General features: G+C 32.1%; 1 protein-coding gene across 1 annotated transcript; it reads left to right on the forward strand.

The window, feature by feature from the left end:
* Positions 1-35: 35 nt before the first annotated feature.
* Positions 36-788, forward strand: LOC108458574 (probable membrane-associated kinase regulator 4). Its single transcript, XM_017757987.1, has one exon. It carries the CDS (start codon positions 36-38, stop codon positions 786-788), a length of 753 nt encoding a protein of 250 aa, XP_017613476.1.
* The last annotated feature ends 19,495 nt before the right edge of the window (positions 789-20,283 follow it).

The raw sequence follows: 20,283 nt of genomic DNA on the forward strand, positions 1-20,283 counted from the left end.
CTCCTCCTCACTAAGCTCTGCTTAAGCTTCTGAAAATGGCTGCACTAAGCCACTTCTCAAATAACCTTGAAGAAGGAGAAGAAGAAGAAGAAGAGGATGAATACATTGACATGGAAGTGAGCTCACGTTCTAAGAACATGGTCTCCAACCCCATAAGCAGAGAGTTCGAGTTCCAAATGTCTTCAGTTTCCATTGAAAAAGAGCCCACAAATTCCCCAGCTGATGAGCTTTTTTACAAAGGGAAACTCCTTCCTCTTCACCTTCCTCCTCGCCTGCAAATGGTGCAAAAATTGCTGCAAAACAACATTACCGAACCTCACAAGAACGACATCTCACCTTCTTCCGAGTCTAGTGGAGATCAGCTGGAGCATTCAAATGGCGGAAGTGGTGAAAACCCGAAGAAATCATGGACCAAAAAGCTTAAGCTGATGAAGCAATCCTCCATCGGTTCAAAACTGAAGAAGGCTTCTAGGGTTTATCTCAGATATTTGTTTGGTAATTATAAATCAACAAAGAAAACTCCATTAGAGCAAGACATGAATGGAAATGGACATAGAAGATCGTTTTCAATGGCCAGCAAACGCCATTCATCTGGATCTTCAAATGGACAACAGCATTTGCTGGTTCTTAAACGAAGCAGCAGTGTAAACGCGGAGATGGAGAGCCCCATTCAAGGAGCCATTGCACATTGCAAGCAGTCTCAGCAGGCATGGGTTAGGTCAAGAAGAACAGTTAGCGAAGTTGGGGTGTTCTCATTTTCAGCTTCAGACATGAAATGCAGTTGGTGAAGATGAAGAGAGGCCCCACATTTGCAGTTCATTTTTGTCTTATGTTTCCCTACTTTCTGATTTTAATTCCACAACAAAAGATTTTCAACAAATATTTCTCCATTCCTCGTACCATGGGCCTCATCAGGCCTATAGTCTAAATGTTATTGGGTTGTGGCCTGCTTTCGTCGGACCAAGTGAGTGGGTGAAAACTTATTTTTATGCAAATTTATGTTAGGGGGACTCGTTGATTGGATCAATGTAAGTGGTCTGTGCTACAACTTGTTCTGGGTAAGCCTGTTTGGATTAAAAACATTCCGTGCTCAAATTTTGTGATGAGATTTCTTCTTCCTCTTTTTTAAACATAAATAGGTAAATTTAGTAATGAGATTCAACCTCATATGAAGTCACACACCAATACGAAGACTTCGTCGTAATCCTGCTACCATGAATTGCATTTGATTTTTGAACCAAAAAATAAAATATTCCATGAATTCCTCTATTGCCTTGTAGGGTTTGGGCATGAGCTCATATTATACCATCTCTGCATATCATCTTCGACACCTTCATTAGAACCAAGACCAATTGACATTTGACACCTCTCCTAGAGCACTTCAATCATAATGAGTCAATCATCACTTGTTAAGCTACCCTATACTGTCACATCGCCAATTTAAAGGGTCACATTACTTCTCCTCTTAAGGAACAAAGAAGCAACTCATACACCAATAAGATGTCTAACGATTCGATTCTAAGCGGTGTTGAAAAATGAGATCTCGGGATCTCATTTCTGTAAATCGAGTTTGTAAAGACGAAATATAAAGTTTAATAAAGATATTAAGATAATATATAGATCGGTTAAGTAATTTAACCGAGAAAATAGTTAATTAAAGCTCAGGGACTAAATTATAAAATTTTAATCTCTATATAGTTTTAATTTAAAAAATGCTTATCGACCTAGATAACAATTACCTAAAGGGCCTTAATGGTTATTAAACCATTATTTTTTATGTTGTTAGTGCAGAATGATGATGAAACTACTAAGCTTTCATAATCCCAATTAGTAATTAATATGCTTTAATTAAATGAATTTAGTTAAACTAATTAAGGTTAACTAACCCTAATCTAAGTATATATATTAAGCTAAGTGGAAGATTGTCATCTTCTTTCTTTAATTAAACCGTACAAGCTTGCGAAGAAAGAAGAAAACTCAAGCTTGGTTCAAAACACTCGGCTATTAAATTATATAAGGTACTTAAGATAAATTCATGAAATTTTTATTTAGATAGCTCGTGTATCAATTTATTCAATTGTTAAGTTCTTAGCAAGTTACTATTATAGAGAAATTGACTAATTAGGCTTGAATTTGATAGTTAATAAGCTTAGATCATGATAAAGACTAAATTAGAAATCTAATTAAGCTTGTTAGATAACTTTGTAACATTAGGGACTAAATTGAATAAATTAAAAATTTTCATGAAATTATGTTATATATAAGAATTATAAGGTTCCTAATGAAAGGATATGAAACCGAATTTTAATCTGATGTTAGATATTGGAAAATATGTGTATCTCGGATATAGAAACTAAATTGAATAAAATGAAAAATATGTTTGGTTATGTATTTGAATGTTAATTGGATGTAAACTGATGTTGCTTCTATCATTGAATTATCAAATGTAGCTAAAGATGACCTTAAACCGTCACAAAAGAAAGGAAAGTTAAGAGTCATTGACGAATAATGACAATTTCGGTTTGTACTTTTATTATTCGAGTTTAATATATATATACATGCATGATTGTTGCATATTAACTATTAAGGTAAGACTATTACTGTAACATTCCTAGCTTGTCCCGGTTGTTGAGATTGAGCTACAGAATGCTACAGTACAAAATAAGATAGTTATAGACATTTAACAGATAAATTGAATAAGAAATCATTAACTACCATCATATGAGTCATTTAGTACAAATTATACTTTTCCTGAGCGTTATATGAGCTTTCATAAGCTCAAACATTGACTCGAAATCTAATAAGAACCAAACTACAAAGGTTTCAAAAGTTCAGTATGACATCATGATCTGAAGGAGTTCCTCGTCGTGACGTCGCCAAAACAGTTTGTCATGTCACGACATAAGTCCGTTCAACGTTGTGATGTCACTCATTGTTTGGCCTTGTTGAGACGACGGGGCTTCTCGTCTCAACGTGACATTACAGGCCTTTTCTCGTCGGGATGACCACCATACGGTGTTGCGATGTGAATCCTGTTTTGGGTATATTAAGGTCATTTAACACTTATTTCATATCATCTTTCAAAATAGCCAAAGGGGCGCATTAAACACAACCTATACCTGCTCCAAACACATCAAATTCATACTAAACACACCATTTGAACATATTTTTGAACATCTCAACCTATATGCCACATTTGCAACAAAGATACATGAATTAATCCAAACCATTCCACCTATTTATACCATGTCATATCACTTATTCATTCAAAACAACAAGTTAATTAAAGCATTCCAAACTTATTATAAATACATATTCATATATGCATATTAATATACCAACACTTTGAACATGGGCGAATTAACATCATCATAAGTGCTCAAAATCAACTATGCCTCAAACATGTTTAACATTACAAACGAATTGACACTCATAAGTACATGCCACATATAATTGAGCTCAAAACGTTCAAAAGGCTACCAAAACGAGAGATGAGTGTGAGCTCCAAAGTGATCTAATCGTCATACTCTACGGTCAGAAATCTCCAATAAGTCAAATTAACAATAAGTATATCAAATACTTAGTAAGTTCATATGAGATTTAACTAAACTTACCTAAGTATTATATCATTTAATCAATAGGAATTCAAAGATGCGTAACGTTATAATCTTTTGATATCCGTAAACCTATTTGTACAATTTCACTAAACCATCATCAAATTAACATATTAGTACAATAATCTCAAAGTGTTTAGATCACATATATATTCCATATAGTGCTATACCATTTCAACTTATACGATATTAAAACCATGTCAACCAAGTTTCTTATTAGATTTTTCAACCATTTCTTTTATCAATTTGTCTATATCTTTGCCGGAGAACTATGATAATTTAGTTTCGGATATTCAAGATTGAATTGCTCACATAATCGATAACATATAATTTGCTGACATAAGTTGTATAACTCGGGTTTGCTCACACAAGCTGTAAAGAACCTGAAACATATGCTGGATCTCAGTCATCGATAACTAATTCCCTGACCAGCACCCAATCTGTATCACTTGGGTTTGCTCTCACAAGTTGTAGGTCAGGATTGTTATGTTAACTCTATACTATGTTGCTCGCACAAGCTGTAGAGAATACGCAACATATGCTGGATCTTAGCTATCGATAAAGTAGTCCCTAATCAGCACCCAATTCCTTTAAAATGATAAAGGTTTGCTATTCGTATCGTAACATTTACTAAATTCTCATGGCATTGTTCTGTATTTTTTCATTTTGATCACTCTAATATAATTATTTATACATACCGCTTTACTATATAAATATTTCATAACCATCAATCGCTACATATTTATTCAAAAATGTTCTATATTACATACTTTGCAACTTAATCCACTCAGTGTTACAACTTAACATTTCCACAACAATTCAACTAAAAAACAAGATACTATAATACTTAAATAATTAAAATTAACATAATAAGTTCTATATGAACTTACCTGGAAAAAGAGAAAATTGACAAGGTGTTAGGGACTAATCCATAATTTTCCTTTTTTTTGCAAATATCCTCCGATTGGTTTAAATCTCAATCTAAACCATAATTTAATTCAATTATCAATTGAAAATATCATTTAACAACATACTATAACTATATATTTGTTCAATTTCATTGATTAGATATTCCCTAAAGCTTTTCATTTTATTCAATTTAGTCCCTAAAATCAAAATTGTTATAACTTTGAAATTTGAGCTTCGATTTCAAAACCGATCTCAATATCATCCTTCTACAGACCTCAATAACCTATATTTATAGAAATTTCATGCTAAAATTGAAATTATTGCACTTAAGTCCCCATGTTCAAAATTACTCATTTTTCTTTACAAACTAATCCTTTTTCATAGCTAAGCTCAAAACCTATCAATTTAGTACCAAAATTTTCAAGATTCAACAATGGAAACTTTTGTAAACTTTAACAGTTTTACAAATTAATCCATGGGTTAGCTAAATGCTCTCGGGATTTCAAAAACATAAAAATTACAAGAAAATGACTTAAATTGCCTTAGAAATTGAAAAACCTAAGCTTCGACAATGGAAAACCTATATTCCTCTTCTTTGAATTGGTTTTGGGAAGAAAGAAAGAATGTCTTTCATTTTCTTTTTGTTTTTCTTTTTATACCAAGTTTAACTATTAATTAACCTCAATTAGCATTATTAATCTTTAATTATTGAATGATAAGTATGTTTAACTTAACTTTGTGGAAACATGCATCATACTTCACCAACCATCAAAGCAAAAAAGTCCAATTGCTAAATTAGTCCATTAACTAATGAAAAATCTATAGTGATTAAACTTTTAACGTTTTTACGATTTAGTCCTTATACCTTAATTAATCACTAATTCAGCAAAATTTCCTATCCAAAATTTAATTCATCTATATAATAAATTTGAAAATATTTAATATAAATATTTACGAGCTTAGTTTACGAAAATGAGGTCCTAGTACCTCATTTTTTGACATAATTGACTTTAGGGTCAAAACACTTATACCCTGACTAACTGTCTCATTTAACAAATTCGTCAGACCAAAATTCAATATAATTCTAAAATAGACTCGTAAATATCAATAATAATTTTTACTGACTCGATCATCAACAAATGGGGTTCTAAAACCATCGTTTTTGGCACTACTAAAAAGCGAGTTATTACAATTACTTGTCTTGTGAATTAGATTATGTTTAACGATATTGAATGTCAAGAATTGAATTGTTTTGAGCACAGTAGAAACAAGCATGATAGCAATTGCTAAATGATATATGATATGAATTGTTGATGGAAATGGTATGGAACTATGATATTGAATTGGTATATAATGTGTAATTGAAACATTAGTTACCCTATTAATTGTTTGAGCAACGTCAAATATAGTTGGCTTGCCATAGGGTTAGGTATAATGATAGAAACCCGATGCAGTAGAATGTACATATTCTAGTAGTCATCGTTGTCGGGCAACCTGGGATGACAGAGTAAACAAATTGTGAAAGCCATCATTGTCGGATAACTTGGGATGGTAGTATGTACATGTTTTAGTAGTCATTGTTGTCAAGCAACCTAGGATGACAAAGAAATAGATTCGTGTATCCCTGTTGAATTTGTGTCCAGTTAATAGGGTTTTAAAACATGAATTGATTATAATGTGATTGAATTTGGTATATATATACATTATATATGAAATGTGGAAATGTGAAAGACCATTTGAACTGATTAAAAAGGAGCACTTGGAAATGATTTGAATATGAACAAGCTAATAGTCTCGAGAGTGAATGAGATGGTAAAATGAAATTGAGCACCAAATTGGTATATATATATATATATATATATATATATATATATATATATATATATATATATATATGAATATGTACCTAGATGATGAAATGAATAAGCACGGTTCGAAATGAATGGAAAATGATTGTGATATATATTAGAAAGCATGGTATGATATGGTCTTTTTGAATTCCAAAATGAATTAGTGCACCAAATTGGTATCTGATTAAATCATGTAGTGACTTGTATTGATTCTTATTAATGCTAATGTTATTGAAATGAATCATGAAAGTACCATTGAGCTTTATCACTCAACGTACAGTTTGTTTATTTATGTGAACAAGTATAGGTGGATCTCAAAGTCCCAAAAAGTGATTTAGCATCCAATCTGTAGCTTTCGACTCAACAAGTTTATAAAGTTTCCTTATGTTCTCGGTAGCTGGCATGTACCTATGTTTTGAGTCGCTTTTGTATCATAAATGGTTACTTTGGAACATTTGTAGCTAATGTTAACTTGAATTAAGCATTTGGTTGTACATTGTGTATGTAAATGGTATAATATGGTAAGAATGATTGAAATGTTGTAATTGGTAAATTGTTTAAGTGATTGTATCCTACGTTTCAAAATTCCTTTGTTAATTCAGATGTTTCCTGATATGGTTCCAGGAAAAAGATCTAATTTGATTAGGATCAATCTTATTTTTAATAGTAAACATGGAAGTTCGCACGAGTGACTGCGTACCTTTCTTCTTGCGAGTAAATATTCGATTCGGGATCGAGGTATCATTAGCCGAAGAAGACCCTGGCCAATCCACGTGGCCTGCTTGACGAACGTCAGCGACGGAGACATCATTTGGACCTTGTGAAAATAAGCAATCTCATTGCACAGTCGAGTCCTTAATTTCATGAGGAGAAATGGACAGTGAGTTACGTCGTGACCTGGAACCCCCCTCCAAAGTCATGAAATTAACCCCATAGTTTGAAATTTTTTTATTTTGGTCTTTATTCAACCTCAAGTGATCAAAAGAGCTTCTTTAAGCTTGTTTTAACATCAGAATTGATTACATAACATGTTATAATGAAGTATTGAATAGAACAGTATGTATAAATTGTTACATTAAATTGTATTGAGATCATAGTTTCTTTGGAAACGAATGTGGCATCTAGTAACTTAGACCCGACGATCGGGTCAGGTATAGGGTATTTCAAGATGTCTACACGTGACATCCTAAACCTCTCATATAAAATCCTTCTCACCTCAATAGAAAATAGGGATATAAGAAAACTCCTTATCTATTTTTCCCTTGAACAATCTCTCTTTTTCACTCTTCTCACATGACACCTTTAACTTAGTATGGCTCTCTACCTTGTTAATTCTTAGTATCAACTATTAGTGCAGTGAGCGTGGACGTTCATGGCTCACAATCTTTAGATACCCTTGGCGTTAGGGAAGTGAATCCCCATCTTGAAAAGTAAAAAGTAAAACCCATAAAAAATCCCACCCAAGACCAACCCTAAACTAGCACCAGGCGAACAACCTAGAATCCATAATACGCATATATTATCAGTTTCCACTATTTTGGTATTACAACCAACATCCCTAAAGTCACTCCAGTGCCCCACAAAGTAACCAAACCTCTCAAAATATTCACTCAAGCTCCTAACAGTTTAAAAAAATGTAGGAAAAAATGAAGGTGCTCAAAGAGTAGTTGTTATCACAGTAAAAAACCAACCAAGAATGACAAAGACATTTCCAAAAGAAATATGAACGCCAGTGCCAAATAAATGAAAGGAATGAAAAAAATGAAAAGGTTATTGAAGAGCTAAGAGCCACTAAGAATGCTTAGCAATAGAATCCTCAAGAGTAGAAAGATAAGACTATATAATCATCCCATGAAGGACAACATAGACTGCGACATAAAGATTATGTGGCGAACTAGTGGCAAGAACAAATTCGCTATGAGAATGAGAATACATTTGAAGAAAGGATACTTTGAAGAATTCTACAAAGGGGAATTAGTTGACTTACCCTAGAATTATTCCAACGAATCCTTAGCATCAAAAGTGTTTTTACACTATGTACCCCAAACTTTCAAGTTTCCCAAAGTGGATTATGGTGGTCGTGGTGACCTACAAGACCATTTAGCATACTACAACAATCACATGAACATTTTTAATGCCTTAGATAAAGTTAAATGTTGACCATTTTTCATTACTCTCAAGGACTCTGCCAACGTTTGGTATTTATCACTCTAAAAAAACTCTATTTGAATATTTGAGCATTAGTCGATTTGTTTACAAGCAGATTCTTGGCTAACAAGATACTGCAACGATCTCTAAAATATCTTATGTCAACCAAAAAACAAGAAGATGAAACCCTTTGAGAATTTTTCTAAAGGTTTAATGTTGTGACAATGATAACAAATAGGGGTGTCACATGACTTCACTATCCAAGCATTTGTGTCAGGTACAAGCCACGAGTTTTTGAAGTATGATTTAATCAGTAAGCCACCTACTAGATTATCCTCCCTCCACGAGATGACGTACAGGTTTGTGAAAAGTGATGAAATCCAAAAAGTTAATGCTCAGGTGCATGCCAAATATTTTAATAGTTAGTTTCGAGGAAGGTCACCTCTTAATGATCGACTTAGAATAAACTCCACAAGAGAAACACAACCGGAGGTAGGGGCAAACAATCTTACAGCCCTAAAAAATCTTTGCATTACCAAATGTCTATTAGAGATGGCAGGTAGTATCTAAAACATTAAAGCCAACAAGGCAAAGCCTTATATAATAGGTTTTATTTTTACCATAATTTGACTTGTAACGCCCCAAAATTTCCTATACAATATTTGGTACTATTTTGAGATCGCGTTCAATGAACTTTTAGGGAAATATGGAAATGAGTAAGATAAAGAGAATTCATAAATAATTAAATTGATATTGAATATGGAAATTGATGTATAAAATTGTGAATGTCAAAATGTGGAAAACTGACCAAATTGTAAATTTTGATAAGTTGGAGGACAAATGCATTTTGACCAAATTGAGAAAATATGAGGTATTGATGATTATTTGGCATTTGAATGACTTGAAATATGAATTAGTACAATGGAAATCACTTTTGGACTAAATTTGAAAAGATTGGAAAGTATAATAACCAACTTGCAAATTTTCCATTTTCACTGTAGAAAGGGCATAAGTGTAATTTTGATCATCCGTGGACATATATTAGAGAGAAAATATGATTTATAAAGGTATAATTTGATAAGTGTCAATTGTTTTGTGAAGGAAATGTAATAAATGGTAAAAATGGGCTAAAATGTAAATTTTCCACATAAGGGCATTTTGGTCATTCCATCTAAAATTTGTATTGGAAATATTTTTTTGTTGAGATATTCTTTAATTGGGTCATTCTAAGTCCCTATATTTTTCAACTTTTGAAATATCAGTCTTGACATAAATGATAGTCGTTAATTCACTAACTAGATTTTTAGTGAAAATAACAAGCTGAGACATTACACATATAATAATATGTTTGTCACATCAGATTTAGGAAATAGCAGACCTCAACTTAATGAATTTAATAGTTATCGTTTGGTGAGAACTAAAATTTTAAATTTTGAAAAATACAAGAATGAAAAATGACCAAATTAAAGTACATGAACTAACTTCACAACTTTTGTAAAGCATTAGAAGTGCATAGTAAAATTTAACATGTAAAAACTGAACATCGATAATGACAGTATAGAATGATCGCAAAGCAAAAAGAAAGAAAAATAAGAACACACATATTTTACATAGAAACCCTTTCGGGAAAAAAATCATGGGCAGAAGAGAAGAAAATTCACTAATGTTGAAATTCGAATGATACAATAAGAGTTTGTTTCAACTACATCTATGTAAAGGTTGAAAAACCTTATTCTAATTAATGTCAAATAGATAAAGTGTAGTAAGGTTAAAAAACATTATTCTAATCAATGTCAAATAAAAGAAGTATAGTTCTATATGGATTTTACTTTACTTATATTTTATCTTACCACTGTATTTTATTTTAACAAGAATTTGGGTCACTCAACTCTAACAATCTCCACCTTGACACAAGTTCTCAATGAACAAGTTCTTCACCTCGAATTCTCAATGAACAAGTTCTTCACCTCTTCCATGAAGCCCCTTAAGGGGTTTTTTTCAACAATGAACATCAACCAAGTCCAAGCAATACTCAAAGTTAGTTATAGGAAGTGACTTAGTCATCATCTACAGGATTTTCATAAGTAATAACTTTGCTCACAACAATATCTCCACAAGCAATAATATCACTCACAATATGATATTGAACATCAATGTTCTTTTTTCTCTCATGAAATATTTGATTTTTCATAAGGAAGATGACACTCTAACTATCACAAAACACTGTATTGATCTGAAAGTCTTTACCGAGTTCACCAAAGAGTCCTTTTAACCAAATAAGTTCTTTACAAGCCTTAGTAATCGCTATGTACTCAACTTCAATAGTAGACAAAACAACTATAGTTTGCAAAGTGGCTTTCAAAATGATTGCGCAACCCTCAATAGTAAAAACATACCCTGTGAGAGATTTTCTTTATCAAGGTCTTCAGTAAAATCAAAACCAACATACCCATTGACTTCATCTCTAGTTCTTCTAAACTGTAAGCAAACATCAGTAGTACCTTGTAAGTATATGAAAATCCACTGAATTACTTTCTACTGTTGTTTACCGGGATTCGCCATGTATCTACTAACTGCACTAACTGCATATGATAAATCTGAATGTGAGCAAACCATAAAATATATGAGAGATCCCACTGCACTAGAATATAGAACACGTGACATGTAGTCAATCCCATCATCTGATCCTAGAGACAAAACTAATGAAAGTCTGAAATGGGCTGCTAATGAAGTACTGACAGGCTTGCACTCTGTATATTGAACCTACAAAGAACTTTCTCAATGTACCCTTTCTGACTTAAGTACAATTTCATGTTTTTTTATCTCTAAGAATCTCCATCCCAAGTATCTTTTTTACTACTCCCAAATCTTTTATTTCAAATTCTTCTCTAAGTTGGGCTTTGACTTTTCTTATCTCTCATTTATCTTTGACTACTATCAACATGTCATCAACATAAAAGAGTAGATATACAAATGGACCATCATTATTTTTCTTAAAATAAACTCAACTGTCAAAGTTGCTTCTTTGAAATCATGAGTAATCATAAATGAATCAAACATCTTATACCACTACCTTGGTAACTGTTTTAGGCCATAAAGAGACTTTTTCAACAAGTAAGCATAGTTCTCTTTTTCTGAGATTGTAAAACCCTCTGGTTGTTGCATGTAAATATCTTCCTCAAGTTTTCCATGCAAGAATGTTGTTTTTACATCTAACTGCTCAAGCTCCAAATCATACATGGTCACAATACCAAATGTAACAAATTGTAACATGTTTATGCAAGTGTACATAGTCGTTCAAATAATAAGTAAATAAAAATGAGTTATCGTCTCCACAAGGACTGTATAAGCTTAACCAAATATTTGTAAAATTATAACTTCACAATTTGATGTAAAAATTCAATAATTTGGATGGTGATGATTAAACTAAGTAAATTAGTTAGAAGCAAAGATTGATCCTTATGCAATTCTAATCTAGATGCAATATACCCAAGTGTATGAATGAAAGTTTTTGTGACAGCCCTAATTTTACCCTAGTCGGAAAGTGATTTCGGGACCACTGAACCGAATCATAAAAATAATTAACCGTTATATTCCATGCTTATTTATGTGTACATGCATGTGTGAAAGTTTCATGCTTTAATTTTGTCATTTGTATGTGAATTATTAAATAAGACTTAGGTGAGACAATTGGGAAAGATGATGGGTAAAATTAAAAGTGGCCTGTTAATGCATGTCATAAAAAAATTGGATTTGCATGTCAAATACCCATTTTTTGTTTATGGTGACCGGCCATAATGATGGTGTTGGGATAATATATGTTTATTTAAGTATTATAATATGATATGGCATTATTTTGCAATAAAAATAATTAGTAAAATAAGGTAAAGATAATAAAAATAAGGGAGACTCATCTTTCTTTCTTCATTACCGAAATTGAGAAAGAAAATTTTGAAGGAGAAACCACCAAGGCATTTGGCCATGGCTATCCTAATTTAAAGGTATGTATAGTGATTTTTATTTTAATTGATTATGAGATTAAATTGATAAGGGCTTAGTATAGTTAACCCATGGTTTGAATTCATGAATCCTTGATCATATAGCCATTCGGTAAGTAGATAAATTTGTGTTAATTTGATAAGTTTTTTTTTAGAAGATGTGGTTTATATGTTAAAGTAGCTTAAATGAATAAGTTGAATTCCTGGTTGGGAGGTGTGAATTGAAGTTGCCGTATGTATATAGATATATGCATTTTAGAAAGAAAATTTTGTGGTATTTGAATACTTTTATATATGTGCATTCGGTCATTGGGGGTAATTAGATGAATTTAAAATGTTGTGGTTGTTTATAAGATTCGTTGAAATTTTTGTGGTCCTTGTGTTTAGTTAATTAGTAAATTAATGGTGTGTGTGCACAAATTATATGAATTATAAAGGTTGTATGAATACTTAAAAGATGTACATGAATTTGGTTTAATTGATCCAATTATGTTAGGGGAATAGGAATAAATATCGGGTTGATGAGCTATATAAATATATATATATATATATATATATATATATGTATATATATATTCGGCTATATATATATATATATATAGATTTCATGTGTACATGAAAATATGATAAGCCTTATGAGATTGTATTTGTGTATGTGAACTAGATGCTTAATGGATATTCGGCTAAAAAGGAGTTAAAGGTTAAGTCATAAGAATTTTGGGTGATATTTATATTTGGACATTAAGGTTACATGTACTTTGGTTATGTGAGTTATGTGTTAAGTAAGCTATTTATTTGATATGCATATTCGGTCATTGTTCGGCAAGACTGAAACCTATGTGCAATTTGCTACAATTGATCATGAAATGAAATTGTAGATGAAAGCTGAGTTTGAGTGTTGAGGGTCGAATGTGGCATATAATATATTAAGGCATACTATAAATATATATGTGTGTTTACGTGGTTGTGCATAAAATGAGTAATCTATTAAATTGTGTTAATCACATATAGGTATATATATATATGCCTTATGTAAGTACCTTGTGACATAGAGACATTCGGTTATATATATATATATATATATATATATATATTATATATAGTTAAATTGTGATTATGGTAACCATGACTAGTTGGTTGTTGAATGTTTTTAATTAGAAGAAGGTTATAAGTTGAGTTAATGTTAAAAGAAAAATTTGAAAAGATGCATAGTGCCGAATGTGTTTGAATGTAACTTACAAAGTACATAAATTTGAAAATGAAATGGTGATAGACTTAAAGTGGACAAATGATACAAATAAATTGGTTTTTGAAATATATATGGTTGTTGTATGTATGTGTTTGATTGAGAATAAATTTGTTTGATTTAGCTCAAGAGCTTAAAGGACCAAAGTTGGATAGGGGAAAGGAGAAAGTAACCTAATAGCCATTGAAATCGATCGACAACATCTGAGGTAAGTTTTAAGTAGTTTCCTTTAGTATATAATTGATGATGCCTTTATAAGAGTATAGTAGGTGAATTGCAATCTTTGGCTTGCACTTGAATAAAGTTGTATATTAGATAATGCATGTATATGACTTATAATCTGATGGTCACTTTGAGTTTAAGATTAAATGGTGAAAAGAATGAGTGATATATGACTATTAAGTGATAATGTGAATGATAATGTGCATATTGAGTTTATATTCAAATGTAATATATGACTATTAAGTGATAAGATGGTGAGATGTGTTAAAATATGACCAAATATATATGAGATTGAAATATATCCGGACATGAGGTCCATGAGCTATATCTTTGAAATATATCCGGACTTGAGGTCCATGAGCTACGTCTTTGGAAAAATATCCGGTTAAAGACCCATGAGCTTACGCTAGTAATGTATTCGAACTCTAAGACTTGTGAACCGATGCGATAAGTTAAGTAAAATTGCGACTTCGAATGTCCGTGGTAAACATCGTTGTGTAAGTATTATATATTTTACATGTTAAGGTTCGTGTTATGGGCTCATATTTGAATTGATTTCTAAGTGATTTATTAGTATCAAAGAACGATATATATATATATATATGTGTGTGTGTGTGTGAATGAATTCGGTGCTTGAGGATAAGACAAGGATATAATTGGTCAATGTAAGTCATCATATGAAAGTATGTGACTAAAAGTATAGTATAAGCTATGTAGATAGTGAAATATGTGCTAGAAGTTTTCTTGTGTATACATACATACATAATCGGCCAATAGGTTTTATAACTACTGTACTGGTGTATATTTGGCCAAGTTAATTTCAATTAGAATACGAGTTTTGTGATACTCAATGTTCAATTTTAATGACAAGTTTTAATAGTATGAATTGCTTAAAACTTACTAAGCCTCGAAAGCTTACTCTGTTGCTTATTTCTCTGTTTTATAGATTGTTGATTTTGGCCACCGTCTTGGGGATCGTCAGCAGTTCTTCATACTATCAATCTTTTTGGTACAGTTATATTTTGGACTCGATATGGCATGTATAGGTTAGCCTGTTGACAAAATATGTTTTGTAATTGTAAATATTTTGGCCATATGAAAATGGCATATATATAACTCAAGGTTCGGTATATGTTCAGCTCGATTTCTGCTTTTATTGCTAAATTTTGTGAATGAAAAATTAAATGTTTAGCTCGGTAATACCTTATAGCCTAAACCGGCGATCGGACTCTGGCTAGGGGTGTTACAGTTTTAGCAACAAATACAATAAGCATTAAATGGGTTAGGATAATTATATTAATCAAATCAACTTACTTTCATCATGCTAACATGTTTGGAATTACTTCCATGGCAACTCGATCTCTTATGGGTTTGGAAACCAAATTAAGTCCTCTTGGATCTTTTACTTAGTTAAATATGCATGTTACTGATCATATTAGACTAAGGGTTTTTTAGTATTTATACAAGGTCACAAGGACATTTACGTTTGCAATAGTTTAGTTACATAAATCTAAAATACATGCAAGATAATTTAGCTAACTAAAGATATTATGAACCTTAACTTAGTCAATTTTAATGAGCTAAATTAAGCATTACACTTTTCAATTATGCGTCTACTAACCATCGTCTAGTGCACCCAATCAAGTATGAATGAAATACATCATTATATTAATTGAAAACATAATTGACTGAGGCACAAAATATGTTAACATGAATTAAATATATCTCATTAAATTAATATAATCATCCTAGCAGATAGAAATTAAAACTTCATAGTTGATGTCAAAAACATAAAACACAAAGCAAGCATGTTTAAAATAAATGACAAGAGGAAAGAGTTTGCTCAGTTCAGCAGCCTTTCGAATCTATTCTGACTGAAACACTCCTCCGTTATGATTAAAGCTTCTTTTGCTAAGGGTTTAGAAGGTAGCCGGCTAAAGAGTGCTTTTGAAAAAGCTTTTGAGGCTAAAGATTGAAAAGGGGATAGACAACTATGCAAAGGAAAAAGGGAAAAGAAATTGAGAGAAAACTAATATGAGTGAGAGAGGAATGTTGAGTGGTGAAAAATGATGGAAAAGTGAGGAATGGCAAGGTATTTATAAGTGAAGGTAAAGGTTCGAGTTTACTAAAAATGGGTTTAAATTTTCTCCCTTCCCTCTCTCATGTGGCCGGCCATGCTTCAAGGAAAAGGGATGACCAAGTCTTCTCAAATTGAATTCGAGTTTCAAGCTAAAAATAGCTATAGAGTGGATGATTTCAACAGGGAAGTTGTTGGGCTGAATTCTGATTAATTTCCAACTATAAGGACCTTCAATTAAATATCCCAAAATTTTGGGTAGCCAATATAAAGTTCCGAAATTGGGCTTTTAATCTCCCTTGTTAGATGTTTTTTTAGTCCAATAACTTAGTAGACATGTCCAGCTTTTATCACCTTTTTTACTGGGTTAAGTAGTCAACCCCGTGCCCAAAATTGCATGGTCTTACTAACCATATGGATAATTTGTGCATGACCATCTTTTATTTATGTAAATCATGTCTCCAATAGCCTACCTACATAGTGAAAAATACATACGTTAATAAATTAACATTATTTAATATAAAATATGCATGAAAATCATGTAATTAAGCATAATTTCACATACTTTCCAAATTCATGTCTAAAATTACTAGTTAAGTAAACTTCACTTATTTCAATAATAATTACTCGAGATAAGCATAATAATTAAGTAAAAAGGTGGTAAAAATATATAGACAAACTCTATATAGTTTTGAGTTTACACCAAACAAGACTCAAATCGAACTATGTTTTACAACTGGAGAAAACACATATGTGAAGTCTACACCTGGAATCTGACTGTAACCTTTTGTAACTAACTTTGCTTTATATTTGAGTTCTTCAACTCCCAGAGTCTTTTCTTTTTTCTTGAACACCCATTTACAATGAACAACCTTTTTACCCTTAGGGAGCTTCACTAGGTCTCATGTTCTATTCTTATGGAGTGATTCCATCTCTTCTTGCATGGAAAAATCTATTTTCCTAAATCTTCACAGCTAACTACCTCATAATAAATAGATGACTCTTGATTTATATCTATATCTTTAGCCACGTTTAAAGCATAATCAAATAGATCAGCCTTGACGTACCTTTTTGGAGTTTTAATTTCTCTTTTAGGTCTGTTCTTGGCAATAAAATATTATGGTGGTAGCTGTGGTGAAGACATACCTTTTTGGAGTTTTAATTTCTCTTTTAGGTCTGTTCTTGGCAATAAAATATTATGGTGGTAACTGTGGTGAAGAAGCAACTCTACCCTGAGTTTCTGTTTTAACCTGAGAAGTAGAATCTGTTGTAGATCTTGGATCAATTTGAAGCTCCACCTACTTCACATGTGTGTTTGAACTTTGCTAGTCTCTATTGGAAAAGTCTTTAAGAGGTTAGTTAGGTAGCATAATAGTTTCATAAAAAATAGCATCTCTACTAATTATAACTTTCCTCGTTTCAGGACACTATAACTTATACCCTTTAACATCAACCTTATAACTAAGAAAAATACATTTAATAGATCTAGGCTTAAATTTCCCATTATCAACATTAGCATACGCTGGACACCCAAAAATCTTCAAATCAGAATAATCAGCAGGATTATTAGACCATACCTCTTGCGGAGTCTTTTTCTCAATGGCAAAAGATGGAGACTGGTTAATCAAAAAACATGCAGTAGAGGCCGCTTCAACCCAAAACGAATTTGGTAAATAAGCAATCGACAACATACATCAAACTTTTTTCATGATTGTTCTATTCATCCGTTCTGCAACGCCATTTTGCTATGGAGTATGACAAACTGTCAAGTGTCTCATGATCCCTTCTAATTTACACAATTCATTAAACTCATCAGAACAAAATTCCAAGCCATCATTTGTGTGGAGATGTTTTATTTGTTTTTCTTTTTACTTCTTGATCATAGTTTTTTAAACCTTAAATGCCAAAAACATGTCACTTTTTTACTTCAAGAAGAATGCCCAAACTTTTCTGAAAAAATCATCAATAATCGTCAGCATATAATTAACAGCACCTTTCGAAAGCACTCTGAATGGTCCCCAAAGATCAGAATGAATAATCCAACATTCCTTTTGTGTTACAGATTCCTCTAGTGAATCGAACTCTCTTTTGATTCCTAAAAATGTAGTGCTCACAAAACTTCAGTTTGCTAATGCCTTATCCATCAAGAAGTTCTATTTTGTTTAATTTTGTCATGTTGTTCTCACTCATATGCCCTAAACGCATATGCCAAAGTCTAGTAACATCATCATTTGACAAGGAAGAGGAAACGATAGCTGCATCACTAGTAACAGTAAAACCTTGCAAAACATATAACTTTGCAGTCTTTCTCTGCCCTTTCATCGCAACGAGGGAACACTTGCTAATCTTCAGAACCCCACTTTCAGCTATGTACTTATACCCTTTCGAATCAAGAGTACTCAACAAAATCAAATTCATATTCAATTCTAGTACATGTCGTACGCCACTAAGTGTTCTGATGACTCCATCAAACATCTTAATTTATCGTGCCAATACCTATGATTTTACATAAAACATTATTTCTATCAAAACAACACCTTTAGAAACTGTTTCTTATGTCGTAAACTAATCCCAATTATGACTCATATAGAAGGTGCAACTAGAATTGAGGATCCACTCATCGCTCACTTTAGAGTTGTCGATAGAAGCAACTAGGAGTTCACCATCGTTGTATTCTTCTACAATATCAACTTCACCGGATTATTCTGGTTGTTTTCCCTTTTGATTCGCAACCTCTATTTTGATCTTATTCTGCAACTTATAACACTCAGATTTAATGTTCCCTTTCTTCCTGCAAAAGTTATAGGTTTTACCTTAGTTTGAATATCTCGATCTACCTTTAGATTTACTGTAAGGATTTCGTTCCTGTGTCATTCCACGATTATTACCAGTATTTCATTCTTGTTTCCCACGAACAATGAGACTCTCTCCTTGAGAGTCAGACCTAACCACAAGATGTTTCATCTTGTCATATGAGGTTAATAAAGCATAAACTTTATCAACTGTGAGAGATTCGCGACTATACAAAATTGTATCTCTAAATGTTGAATAAAACGGGGGCAACGAATAAAGTAGAATTAACCCTAAATATTCTTTATCATACCGAACCTCCATGGCCTCTAGATCTGAGAGAATTTACTTAAACACAGTTAAGTGTTTGTGCACAGATGCACCTTCCTTCAAATGATGAGCATAAAGATGCTGCATCATATGCAACTTGCTAATTAGGGTTTTTGACATGCATAGCTTTTGTGGCTTTGCCTATAATGCAGCAGCGATCTTCTCCGTCATCATGTCCTGTAGAATTTCATTTGACAGATGCAGATGTAATTGCGTCAAAGCATTTCGATCTTTACACTTTTTCTCTTCCTCCGTCAATTTCGAAGGTATCTTATCTATCCCTAATAGGACATTATTCAAATCCATTTGTACAAGAATTGTCTGCATCTTTATCTTCCACAACGCGAATCTAGTGTTGCGATCCAACAGCGAAATATCATACTTCAGTGTCGTCGTTGCCATGATCAAGACAAGCAACTCGAAAAGTTCTTGATACTAGTTTGTAAAAACTGAACGTCGATAATGACAATATAAAACGACCGCAAAGCAAAAAGAAAGAAAAATAAGAACACAAGGATTTTACGTGGAAACCCTCTCGGGAAAAAAAACCACGAGCAGAGGAGAAGAAAATTCACTACTGTTGAAATTCGAATGATACAAGAGGAGTTTCAACTACACCTATTTAAAGGTTGAAAAACCTTATTCTAATCAATATCAAATAAAAGAAGTATAGTTCCATATTGATTTTACTTTTATTTTATTTTATTTTATTTTACCACTATGTTTTATTTTAACAATGATTCGGGTCATTTAACTCTAACATAACTAAAAAAATCATAAAATAATATATTTTTGTAAATAGGAAGAATTCCTTATAAGTTAATGACAACATTAATAAACTTATCCTATGTTGTTTTTTAAGTATGTCGTCAAGGATATAAAGCTAATTATTGTCAATACATGAAACCCTATCTAATAACTCTCTTTTAGTTTTTAATTAAACATGCATTATTAATTTTTTCTGAATATATATTTTAATTCGTCAGATTATTTTATGCGCTCAAGCAGCCTCCTTTAAATAATTTTAATTTGGAAAGTATTTCTTCTCTATTAATTTATTTAGCATAAGCATATTAAGATTATATTCAACAACCACGAA

The sequence above is a fragment of the Gossypium arboreum genome, chromosome 4, assembly GCF_025698485.1.
Source record: "Gossypium arboreum isolate Shixiya-1 chromosome 4, ASM2569848v2, whole genome shotgun sequence".
NCBI lineage: Eukaryota > Viridiplantae > Streptophyta > Magnoliopsida > Malvales > Malvaceae > Gossypium > Gossypium arboreum.